Source organism: Bison bison, unplaced genomic scaffold, assembly GCF_000754665.1.
Source record: "Bison bison bison isolate TAMUID 2011002044 unplaced genomic scaffold, Bison_UMD1.0 scf7180017864527, whole genome shotgun sequence".
NCBI classification, from domain to species: domain Eukaryota; kingdom Metazoa; phylum Chordata; class Mammalia; order Artiodactyla; family Bovidae; genus Bison; species Bison bison.
This window is the reverse complement of record NW_011495078.1, coordinates 11,802,465-11,815,264: the sequence shown is the minus strand read 5'-3', so window position 1 is coordinate 11,815,264 and position 12,800 is coordinate 11,802,465. Positions and strand designations below refer to the sequence as shown.

General features: G+C 42.5%; 1 protein-coding gene across 1 annotated transcript in view; it reads right to left on the bottom strand.

Annotated features, from left to right (window-relative positions):
- The window catches only part of SLC15A1 (solute carrier family 15 (oligopeptide transporter), member 1), a 49,782-nt gene that overhangs the window by 14,938 nt on the left and 22,044 nt on the right, over nt 1-12,800 (bottom strand). The window contains exons 7-16 of the mRNA XM_010831495.1: nt 10,048-10,147; nt 9,739-9,829; nt 7,325-7,408; nt 5,690-5,772; nt 4,886-4,972; nt 4,254-4,343; nt 1,425-1,469; nt 1,252-1,284; nt 1,082-1,170; nt 340-421 (exon numbers count right to left, since the gene is read on the bottom strand). Coding sequence (XP_010829797.1) covers nt 340-421; nt 1,082-1,170; nt 1,252-1,284; nt 1,425-1,469; nt 4,254-4,343; nt 4,886-4,972; nt 5,690-5,772; nt 7,325-7,408; nt 9,739-9,829; nt 10,048-10,147 — 784 coding nt within the window. The remainder of the gene's footprint in view (nt 1-339; nt 422-1,081; nt 1,171-1,251; nt 1,285-1,424; nt 1,470-4,253; nt 4,344-4,885; nt 4,973-5,689; nt 5,773-7,324; nt 7,409-9,738; nt 9,830-10,047; nt 10,148-12,800) is intronic.

The following is a 12,800-nucleotide window of genomic DNA, read 5'->3' as shown; positions in this document are numbered from 1 at the left end:
GGTGGAGAAAGAGACAGAGAGAGAGAGAAAGACCCTGGGTGAAGGAGTGGGGAAAGAAGGGGAGAGCAGAGAGGGTGTGAGAGACAGAGAGACAGAGGCCTTTTATCTAAGACCTGATCTCAGACGAACAGCCTTAGTCCCATTTTGAGCCCAAATGACATGGACGAGCTACGGAACTAACCATATTGGGAATGTTAGAATACGTGCACACCGCCCACAGCTCCAGGACCTGCTTCACCAGCCAGTCCCTGCCTGGCCCCCCCACAGTCTCAGTCCTAGAGGAGGACGTGTCCCCACATCCACCAGGAAAGGCCACTGGAGAGTCAGAAGGCAACTCACGTCAATCTCCACCTGCACGATGGCAGCCGCTACAAAAGCCATGGAAGCCAGGAACATGCCAACTGTCATCTTCTTCAAGGAGCTGGGGGGGATGAGTGAGAGGGTGACTCTCAGGAAGCCATGGGCGAGTGATCTGAGGGCAAACCCCCATAGGGAGCCCTCCTCTCCCAGCCCCAGACAAAACTAATTCCCCACTAAACACGTGGATCCCAAGGGTCTCTCTTTTATTTTTTAAATTAAGCACATATCTTCATTTATTTATTTTTGGCTGTGCCACAGGGCTTGAGGGAACCTAGTTCCCCAACCAGGAATCGAACTTGTGGCCCCTGAAGCGGAAGTGCAGGGTTGTAACCACTGGACCGCCAGAGAAGTCCCTCCAAGGGCCTCTTTGGCTCTTATTCATGACCAAGATGAAGGAGGATAAATGTAATACAATTTCTCACTTGCGTTTGGACGTTTAATTTCTAGAGACTCCTCTGGATCATAGTTGAAATTTCTATCCTCTGTGCTCACCAGGGAGTCTTAATTAGACGCTTCTGCAGATGGCCATTAATAGCACTATTATTTTAAGGGCAAATTTTCAGAAATGTCAGCACATAGACATCTGATTCAAAAAAATTTCTTGGAAAACTCCCTCAAACACATGGAATCGTGGGAGAAGAGCCAGACACTGCTACCACCAGGGCTCTGGGAGGCGAGGGAACACAGCCCCAACCCCGACCCTAAGCCGAGGGTCACCTACGTGAAATTTAAACCACACTTTGCGATCAGAGGATATACCACGGCGTCCACGATGGGGACCATGATGACGATCAGGATGGCGTTCACCGTCTGCAGGTGAAGCGGAGAGGGGCTGTTACTGTCTCAGTGGTGGCTCTGAGCTCGGAAAGCAACTGAAGTATTTTCTCCTACCTGCATCTGATCCGGCTGGATTTCAATGATTCCCTAAAAAAGAGGGGGGATATCTCACTGATAAGTTCGCATAGAGGATCACTTGAGGGCTTGAAATGTTATGAGAGGGAAGCAGAAAGAGGGCAAAGGAATAGTGACCCGGGGTTGTCCATGTCTCCGTGCCCCAGACTTACAATTTTCCCACTCATGGTCGTTGCTTGCAGTGTCCACCTGGAGCCCTTAAAAAACAAATAGGCTTACTGCATCATTTGGGAACATGGGTTTTAAATGTTTTACAAGTCAGTGTGGAGTCTTTTCCTAACCAGGAATGAGGTCTGAATTGTCACGGGGTTTAAAACTGTTTGTCAACATCAGGCTGGTCTCCGGCTCCGCTGTGACTATAGCTGAGGAAACCGCTTGCGTTTCCACTTTAACAGCAGATAGCACTCCAAGCCCTCAAGAGGAGTGCACAAAGTACTGCTTTGAGATAAGTAGCTCCAACAGTTTGGCCACCTGATGCAAAGAGACGACTCACTGGAAAAGACCCTGAGGATGGGAAAGATTGAAGGCAGGAGAAGAGGGTGGCAGAGGATGAAATGGTTAGATAGCATCACCGACTCAATGGACATGAGTCTGAGCAAACTCTGAGAGATAGTGAACCACAGGGAAGCCTGGCATGCTGCGGACCATGGGGTCACAAAGAGTAGGACATGAACGGGGACTGAACAACAACAACATTCTTCAGAAAGACAAAAATGCACTTCTGAGGTTTGCTGGGAAGCTGACATCACCTGCAAGTTAAGAGCAGCTTCATACCCTGAGGATATTCTCTATTCACTGGGATCACAGTTTCAGGAATATCATAACTGTTAAAGAGTTCTACTGCTGACAGCTGCTGCTGCTGCTGCTAAGTTGCTTCAGTCGTGTCCAACTCTGTGCGACCCCATAGATGGCAGCCCACCAGGCTCCCCCATCCCTGGGATTCTCCAGGCAAGAACACTGGAGTGGGTTGCCATTTCCTTCTCCAATGCGTGAAAGTGAGAAGTGAAAGTGAAGTCGCTCAGTCGTGTCCGACTCTAGCGACCCCATGGACTGCAGCACACCAGGCTCCTCCGTCCATGGGATTTCCACAGCTAGACTGTCCTAAAGTGTATCTCCATCAAGAGGGTGATGGATTTAAACCTGGGCAGCCTATTGACATTCAACCTGTTTTGCAGTAACAGATGATGCAGGACTGTACAAGTGGATGTTATATAGCCCATGGAGAACTGGATATGTGAATGTTTCAGTGTAATCTATCACATCCGGTCCCTCCACTGGGAGAACAGCATAGAAAGTCAGGAAGTCTGCCACTGGCTGAGTTCTTAATCAAAGCTGGTCACTGACTACTTCATACACGTTCTCTCTTTGGATCCTCACCACCTTGTCCTGAGTCATTACACTTTCAGAAGGCTCACAGGATGACACCAAGTCACACAGCTGAAAGGTGCTGAGTGTGTTTCTAGTGCAAGCCTGATTCTAATAACTGCTCCCTGCCCAACATGGAAAACAGGTTAAGATGCTGGTCTAAATTCCATACTTTCAGACGAGGAGATTAATGTCTACACTTTTTTTTCCCCCAAGAGATGATATATCCTTTTAATAATCATACCTGTGCAATAAAACCATGCATATGTGCAAATTTTTTCCTTCAACTTCAGTTTCTAAAAGAAAGGCTATCTTATGACTTTGGCTCCTGAGCGTCATGCATTGGGTTTTCTAACCTTATTTTGAAAAATTCCTAGGTACGTGTCTTCCCGCTGTGACAAGTCAATGATGTGTTCCAGCTCCTGCTCTGGGAAGAATGACTTTGGCAGAGTCATTTCGCATTTCTGGATGGTACTTCTAGCCCAAGCATCCCATTTCAGTGTGCAAGATATCAAGTTTCAGTCTAAATATTCTGTGGATCCCATACAAGACAATACATCTTTTACTTGCTGTATCAAACCGGTCAATCCTAAAGGAAATCAACCCTGAATATTCACTGGAAGGGCTGTTGCTGAAACTGAAGCTCCAATACTTTGGCCACCTGTTGCAAAGAGATGACTCACTGAAAAATACCCTGATGCTGGGGAAGACTGAGGGCAAGAGGAGAAGGGGGTGACAGAGGATGAGATGGTTGGATAGCATCACTGACTCAATGTCCATGAATTCGAGCAACTCTGGGAGACAGTGGGATAGGGGAGCCTGGTACGCTGCAGTCCATGGAGTCACAAAGAACTGGACACGACTTAGCAGCAACTAAACAACAACCATCAGTAGAAAACCTCTTTGTTCTCACTCTGACTGGCAGGAGTCCTGGACACTTGGGTCAAATCTTTCGCAAGACTCCTATGGACATGTATACACTGCTGTATTTAAAATGGACAACCAACAAGGACCTACTGTATAGCTCAGACAACTCTGCTCAATGTTATGCGGCAGCCTGGACGGGAGGGGAGAATGGATTCGTGTACATGTATGGCTGAGTCCCTTGGCTGTAGACCTGAAACTGTCACAGCATTGTTAATTGGCTATACCCCAGTACAAAATAAAAAGTTAAAAAAACATTTCCCAAGGCTCCTTTACTCGACCCTTACCTAATTTTCTTCATTATTTTGCCACCCAGATGTGGATAGAACCACCTAGAGTTAATTTTTTTTAAAAAAGAAACCCAGGTGATTTCCTGATGCTGGGAAAGGTTGAGAGCAAGAGGAGAAGGGGTGCTGGAGTATGAGATGGTTGGACGGCATCACTGACTCAATGGACATGAATGAGAGCAGACTCCGGGAGATGGTGAAGGACAAGGAAGTCTGGTGTACTGCAGTCCATGGGCTCGCCAAGAGCTGGACACGATCAAACGGCTGAACCACAGCAAGGTGATCTAACAGTTACCATATAAATGAAACATGAAAAAGGAACTGGAAGAGAACATTTTCAGGAACTAAATATGCCCAAAGCATGTTCTGTTAATGAAGATGTACAGAAGCATAGTTTCACATTACCTGCTGATCAAACAAGGCCCAGAACATGGGGAGAGGAATGTACAGGAACATCACCCTTGTAACCATCTTAATTTGAGAGATGAGCCGATCCTGCAGTTGGAGGAAGAGAGTGTGTCAGTCACAGCCCGCCGCAATCAGCACAGCTCTCCCGCAATGCCATTTTCAGCTTAGACACGGTCTCATCTAGAGACAAGCTGGGAGGTGAGTCATTGTTCCAAGAACTCTATCACAGTTTTCTTTAGAAAACCCCAGATTCCTAATGTATTGAAAACATGAATGCAAACATCTTTAACACTTGAGGTAAGTTACTCGTTTCAAGGTAAATTGACTAAATGTAAATCCCACCACCATCACTTAACTCTTCCATATTTGATCTAAAGGTATGTGATCGTAATGACACATAACTCAAGGCCGATGATTCCACACGAACGTCTACAGAAAGGTAATACTGTTTCTAGATAAATTATATATCACTGTTTCTCAAGTTCTTTCCAGTGTAAATAAGCTCTCTCACGCATCGTCTTCTTTAAAATGCTAATAAACTTGAAGATACAACTGATAATTTTATCCATGTAGCCTTAATAACATGAATTGCAATCACTGGGGCCGTTGCAGCAACAATCATCACTTACATCATATTTCTCGCTAGCCCAGTCCAGCCAGTGCTCCCTCTTAGGAAATTTCTTACTCCGATGCCTAATCCTATTTTTGATGGCAAACTGAAAGGAAGGAAGAACAAGCAAGTTTCAAAACAGAACCAACTCCTTTATCAGTGAAACACATTTCAGTTGAACTCCCTTCAGTGGAAGACTCGGGAGAGAAGACATGTGTCATGATGATGCTAAAGGCCTAACATGCATTTATTTTTAACCTCTCACTCACTGGGAGTGTTTGAGCTGCAGTAAAGAAAACCACACTGTTACTACCTCACTGTCTGGATTCTCTACGGAGCAGCATTCAGTAGAATTACAATCTTCTAATGTGAAGCTGTGTTCATTTTTAAAAGTTATTTTCTTGGCCTTAGTTCCTGAAAAGAAGATCGCTGACATTGTCCATGCTTCCACTCTGGATATACATTACAAAACCTGGCCTCTCCATCTTAGTTCCACTGCTCCCTGATGAACATCAGATGCTGCTTGTCATTTTTAAAGAAGCGGAGAGTCCCTCTGATTTGTTTTTCTTTCACCGCTGATCTTATTTTAAAGGATCAAGAGCTATTTTTCCATCCCTCCCGTTTTGAGTTCTATTTGTGTCCTTTTCCATTTGGTAAGTTTTATAAGAAACTTCAATTTATCAAAAGAGTAAAGGCCACCAAGAAAATGTTTAGAGCAAAGTCAAAGGTTCATGGAGATTTAATTTAAAGGAGGCAGAAGGTTCGGGGTGGGGGGGTGGGGTGACGAAATGTGATTGAGAGAGAGGAGTACTGAAATACTCACCCCAATGCACCTGGCGACTTTAGACATGATGTTTCCCTGGGGCTGGACCTTCTTGTACATTCCACTGCCAATGACAAACACGACTGGGGAGAGCAGAAGACATGTCAACAAGGTGTTTGACAGAACTATCTGTGACTCAGAACACGTGTTTTTATCTGAGTTACGACCTTATTTTGGAAATACTGGGATGACTCAAAGGGTGGGTTTACCTCCCTCTCCCCCAGGTTCCACAGTGCTTTTGACTCTAATAATCACAGGGGCTTCTGAGAAATATTACACTGTGTTTTCATATGCAAACATTGAAGCCTAATACCATCTCCTTCCCAGAACTGCAGCTTGCAGACGCTCAGTACAGCTATTTGAGCGTGAGTCCTATTCCTCTTTAAAGGGATAAGTGCTTTGACAAAGCAGATTAATGCCTTACTCTACAAGGGCAGAGAACACAGCTTTAATTTTCTGGGGTTGCAATGGGAAGAGAAAGTTTTTTCTTCTTTTTTCAGATCTACAGACAAAAAATTGGAATTAATCTGTTGAAACTTTTACTTAATCACATGTGGCGGAATTTACTCTGTGGTCATGGGACAGAAATAGATCTGTCCATCTATGCATCTGCATCTACAGCTTTATGAAGGTTAAAAGTACTTTTTCAGTGAGGTCATTCTTTCATGGACCTTCTTAGAAAATGCATAGTGTTGTGAAAATAACTTGGTGGGGGGTGGGGTGGAAGTCTTTCTGGAAGAGATTCTGAAAAACAACCCCTATGCTAGGATTTCTGATTATCCAACACCACAACTCAGTAATGTTAAAACACTGATGGATTGTTTGATGATCTATTTGTTTTTGTCCATTTAAGAAGGCTTGAAGTTTTGACAGGTGCCAGCTCTCAAGCATATATCCAACTATGTGCCAGATTGTGGGTGTTCTTTACAGTTAAAGGAAGAGAGGTTTGTTTGTATTCTCACTCAATGCTAATTTTCTTCAATCCAGCCCCCACAAATGTGAGATAATAAATTTTTGTTATTTAAGCCACTCAGTATGTGGTGTTTTGTTATGATAGCCCAAGGAAATGAAGACATCTACCATCTTTCAAACTGGACTATCTTCTGTGGAATATTCTTCCCACTTCCTAAGCAGCCAACGCCAAGAACTTAACGTGCAAATGACTATACACACAGACTCCTTCCAGAGGGAAGACAGTCTTGCAGAAACATTTAGAGATGATACATTTCAGAAAACAGGTTTGTTTAGAAGTATTTAAATGACCTTGCCATGTCTTTAGGCGAGTTGTCGATGATAAGAACAAAAGCTTTCAGCCATAGGTTCACCTAGTCCAGCAGATTCTATCTTAATCTTAAGATACCTTCTTCTTAATCTGCCTAAATAGTTTTAAATCCTTAAATGTCCCACTCAAGAGATCCCTTTTCCTGTAGACTATTTTTTTCATCCTATTCATTCTGAAACAATATGCCAACTCTATTTTCTTTGAATCCTTAGAGTATGTTTAACACGGGATGGCAATTCTTCGGGCTACTCACTATTACAATTTGTTACATGGACTTTTAAAAGTTGGTCACAACAATTTATGTGAGGGCCTGACCTGACCACAGGACTGACTTCTAACTGACTTCTACTTACTCAGAGATACAGCCATGAGTGCAGCAGGAACCCCAAAGGCCAGCGGGTAACAAGCTTGCTTACTGTGAATTCCGCATACTTGAACTGGGAGGAAATGACAAGATTAAAATTCATTATGGCAATGGTAGTACTTATTTATTTCAGAAAAATCCTTAACTGGTAATTACACACTGTTTTCATTTAATTTTCTAGACTTACTCATTTGTCTTACTGATGTCATTGCCAGCTAAGCAAAGCAGCTTTGTAGCAGAAATAGCAGGAGATGAAGGGAGGTTCTAACCTTAGCCTCTAAATAGATGTCTAATACCAGCCAAACCAAAATCAGTGGGAACCCTTATGTTCTGTGGACTTACTTAGGAGGAGAGATGAAAATGACCTGGATACATATAACCTGAAGAAAGTGGGACTGAGAAAGTAAAATCAAAGGGCCCTGGAAAATCAGGATTGTATGCCCCTGAATTCATGCCAATTAGAAAACAGGGATTTTCCTGGTGGCCTAGTGGTTAACACATTGCACTTCTACTGTAGGGGGCACAGGTTCGATCCCTGGTCAGGAAGCCAAGATCCCTCAGGCCATGTGACATGGCCAAATAAAATTAAATTAAACTAAATTAAATTAAAAAAAGAAAACAATTAGATCACCCAGGGCAGGGATCAACAAACTTTTCTGTGAAGAGTCAGTAAATCTTTTAGGCTACAGATCTGTCCTACCTACTGAGCCCCGCCTTTGTAGGGTGAAGCCAGCCACAGATAATACACACTCTGATGGCTTTGTCCAGATTCCTGAATTTGGCCTGTGGGCCATAGTCTCCCAACTCCTGACTGAAGGTCTATTTTAGCTCTGAAATCCTAGGGTTGGTAGGGGAAAAAAAATAAATAAATAAAGACTCTGGAAGGGGCAACAGAAATGCCTACAGCCTGCAGGAATCATCTGATCCTAAAGGGGTTTGGCTTTGTCTTTGATCAGCCGTCTCACAGTCCTGCAGAGAAAAAAGAGTCGACTGGGCAGAAAACTGTCGTCATGCCCATGTTTCCTGCTCATGACTGTACAAGCAATTCCTGTTCACACCAATGCAAAATAATGTCCCCACCCAGTAAGGAGCATAAATCTCAGGCAGATCCTTATTTAAACTGATGGCAGCAGTTTTCCAGTTCCCTCACTGACTAATACGTTATATAAAATCTTTGTAAAACATTCATTTTATATTTGTATAAGAGCCAGGACTTTCCTTTGACAATTATCCTATTATACATTCTCCAATTCAAACATGCACAGCACATCCCAGAATACGGTAGAACCTGGAGGTGAAGGAGGTTAGGGGAGGTAAGGAAACGTAACGGAAGAAGAAAAGCTAGTAAACGTTCACACAGAACAAGTTAGACTGAGGTTTAAATATCATCTTCAAAGTACTGCTCCAGGCAGAAATACATTAACCCCACGGATTATCTTCTCCCATAATTCATTATGATTCGAGGTGTGGACACCATGAACCCGCCAAAATGGACACCTATTTTGGTCTCGTTTGTCCCCAAATATTTCCTTCCACGTGGGAAATTCATAAATTCTTAGTGGAATGCCGGCAAGCACAAAGATCTGAGTGCTGTGGATAGCTGTTATCTCTTTCTCTTTCTTGGGGGCAGTTCTTTTAGAAATATCTAGTAGAAGATAAGGAAAAAGGAAAGAAGATGATAGGAAAACAAAGAATAAAGCCTAGCCTGCTAAATTCTTCCTGACTCACTGCATGTCTCTGGGGAGCAAGGTTTGAAGGCAAAAATGTCAACTCTGGCCTACCCACTTTAGTTTCCAAATAGCCTCTCTTGTCTTAGCTTTTACCATAATTTCGATATTTGGCAAAACTAATACAATATTGTAAAGTTTTAAAAATAAAATAAAATTTAAAAAAATAAAATAAAAATAATAAAAAAATAAAAATAAAAAAAAGAACTTTGCATTAACAATAATATGGAAAAATCAGGGTGGGATAGGGTGGGAGGTGGGAGGGAGGTTCGAGAAGGATGGGACATATGTATACTTATGGCTGATTCCTGTTGCTATATGACAGAAACCAACACAATATTGTAAAGTGATTACCCTCCCACTAAAAATAAATACGTTAAAAAAATAGTATAGAAAAATCGATTGCTATGCTAAGGATAGTTTAGATTCTGCAGGGGTCTCTAGGATAAGGGATTCTAATAAAATTAGAAAAGGAGATAAACCCTGAAAGAAAAGCAGTCGGCATTCTGGATTTCACTGAGTCCTCCAGCACGTATATGATAGCTGAAATGTTATGAGAGAATTGAGGGACAAACAAACCAACAAATTCTCAACCTTTCCACCTGACTTCTCTTCACAATTAAAAAAAAAAAAAAAGAATAACCAAGGTCCATTTCAGATATATATATTTTTTTACCTCTGAGCATGGGCGTGATGATGGTAGAAAGCAAACTTCCAGCATTAATGGCCAAATAAAAGATGGAAAAAAATCGGTTCCTTTGCTTTTCCTGTAATGGAAAGGATAGGGTATGATGACTTGGCTATATAGTAAAGGGTCAGCCGTAGCTGATGATCGGACTTGACTTTGAACCTGGCTTTGGTCAGTGTCTTACTGTCACATGTACCCGAACCATCTCCAATGGAGAAAACACTTTGTGTCGCTGGGATTTGATTCCTGGGTGTTTATAATCATTGATGTGGTTTCAGTGGAGGCAGGTGTGCTTACCTGGCCCTCTTCAAACTGATCTCCGCCAAATGCAGACACGCAAGGCTTTATCCCTCCAGTACCCAGAGCGATCAGGACCAGGCCAATCATGGAGAGCGCCCTGGGAAAGAGGTGGGGGTTCCGAAACGTGAGGTCCTTAGAAGTAGGAGCTTCTCTTTCCCCTAATTTCCCTAAGATGACCAGGCACACAGAAGGGGATTCAACCTGTATGAGAAGATAGTTCACAGGAATGCAGTCTTGACAGTTGAATGAAACTTGAACTCAAGGGCCTTCAAATCCATACCTTTATCTAATAATTTATCATCTAGAAAATTTAAAGCAATGGTTTGGGTGTGGAACAAAGGTTTATGCATGGAATTCTTTTGTAACCTTATGATTTTTAGCAAAAGAATGTGTAAGTGAAATTTTAAGCATTGTCTCTGATACAGTCATAACAGACTCAAAACAGTCGTTAGAAGACTTTAGAAAACATGATTTAATTGCAAAGCAGAATAGCAATTTATGTAGTAGGATCTTAACTTGTTTATAAAGTACAGAAGACTGGAAAAAAGTAGAGCAAAAGGTTTATAACTTTTTTATAATAAAGAGATCGTAATAATAAAAGGGGTTAAATATTACCTTTAAATTCTACTTTTGTATTTTTCAAGTTACTTGTGTTTTACCTCCTGAATTGAAGAAAATAACTCATAGGATCTACCAAACCTCATTTTTAGTTTTGTTAGATTTACAATAGGTTGCTACAAATTTTGAGGTTCCCAGGTGGTGCTAGCGGTAAAGAACCCATCTGTCAATGCAGGAGACATAAGAGACATGGGTTTGATCCCTGGGTTGCGAAAATCCCCTGGAGGAGGGAATGTCAACCCACTCCAGTATTTTGCCTAGAGAATCTCAGGGACAGAAGAGCCTGGTGGGTTACAGTCCATGGGGTTGTGAAGAGTCAGAACAACTGAATTGACAGAGCCCGCACTCACTACACATTTCGGATTTTATAAATGCTTATTCCATATTTTCTTGGTTGTTAATGCTAAAAATATTTTATGAAACAGATAAAGTCAAGGACGATACTTCACATAGCAAGAATTTTTTAAAAATTAAAAAAAAAAAAAACATGTCTATCTTCCTGGATTAACATCTCTTTCAGCCTATTTGCCTCTTAAAACAACTTGTCTTTGGTGGTATTACTCTAAGCATTTTAAAGGACAACAAAAACATAGCCAATTGAATATTATATACCCTCCACTCTCAGCAGGGTTTCAGTACTAACCTCACGAAATAAAATAAGTCACTATGCTTTCTTACGTATGTACTGCCTGCCAGGTAGTGTTCCGGGGTCTCCACCTGGGTTAATACACAGGCAGGTATTATTACAAATGAGGACTCCTGGGCACAGAGGTGAAAAACCTGCTGAAGATCATACAATAAGCAAGAGGCACAGGAAAACCTTGAACCCATACAGCCTGGCACCAAAGTACGTGTTCTTAATTGATACTGTAGATTAGAAAATTGAGGCGTGGAGGAGGGAGGTTGGCCCAGGTCTTACAGCTCGTCTGTGGGGCACGGACCCTGGGAGTCTGAGCTGTGGGCTGAGTTTATACCTGCTGCCCCCCACCAACACGGTGCCCCGGGGGGACCATGCATGTCACATCCAGGGACTAGTCTGGAGGGCAATCGGATTGACCAACAAACCAGAAACACAAGATACTGCAGATACTAATTTGAATTTCAATGGTATTTTCCTAACCCATTAGATGGTTTACTATAGATCCAGGAACTGAATCGAAAGACCAGGAAGTGAAATAAATCTTTACAACTTGTCTGCTAGGCCAGACTGCTGGGAAGGGAAATTCATCTCACAGGGGAGCTGGTGTCAATAGTACTTTTCATTAAGAAAGCAGAACATCAGACTGGAACAAACTGAATTACTGAAAAATGAGCAGAGATGTGGCACTAGACTGAAAACAGAAGGTACAGAGTCTTGAGGAAACCCGGGGAAACCGAGGACCTGGGTCCATGTGGTCCGTGTCCCTCCAGGGAAGATAGAGATGAACACAAACACCGTGTGAGCTGACGGTGACTCACGGGAGGTGCACCCAAGATGCCAAGCCTCCAAGTGAGCAGTGACTCCAGACAACGGTTAGGACAGTTACATCCTGAAGACCCAGCTCTGAGTCAGTCAAACACCTCTCTCTACGCTGATGGGGAAGGAAAGTCTTCCTTCCACTTAGGATGAAGTTTCAAGTATGTTATGTGCCAAGCTCCTTCATTCATCTCTGACTCTTTGCAACCCCATGGACTGTAGCCCACCAGGCTCCTCTTTCCATGGGATTCTCCAGGCAAGAATACTGGAGTGGGCTGCCGTGCCCTCCTCTGGGGATCTTCCTGACCCAGGGATCAAACCCACATCTCTAATGTCTCCTGCATTTTCCGGTGGGTTCTTTACCACTAGTGCCAGCTGGGAAGCCCAACGTTTCAAGGAAAATGATTAAAAATTAGAGCAGTAAAGGGAGAAGGGATAAAATAGGAGTTTGGAATTGGCAGATACAAACTACTATATATAAAATAGATAAACAACAAAGTCCTACTATATAGGAACTGTATTTGATATCTTGTAATAAACCATAATGAAAAAATATGAAAAAGAATATGTATGTATAATGGAATCACTTTGGTGCACATCAGAAACTAACGCAACACTGTAAATCAACTATACTTCCATTTAAAAATTAAAAAAAAAAAAAAATCAGAGCACGGGC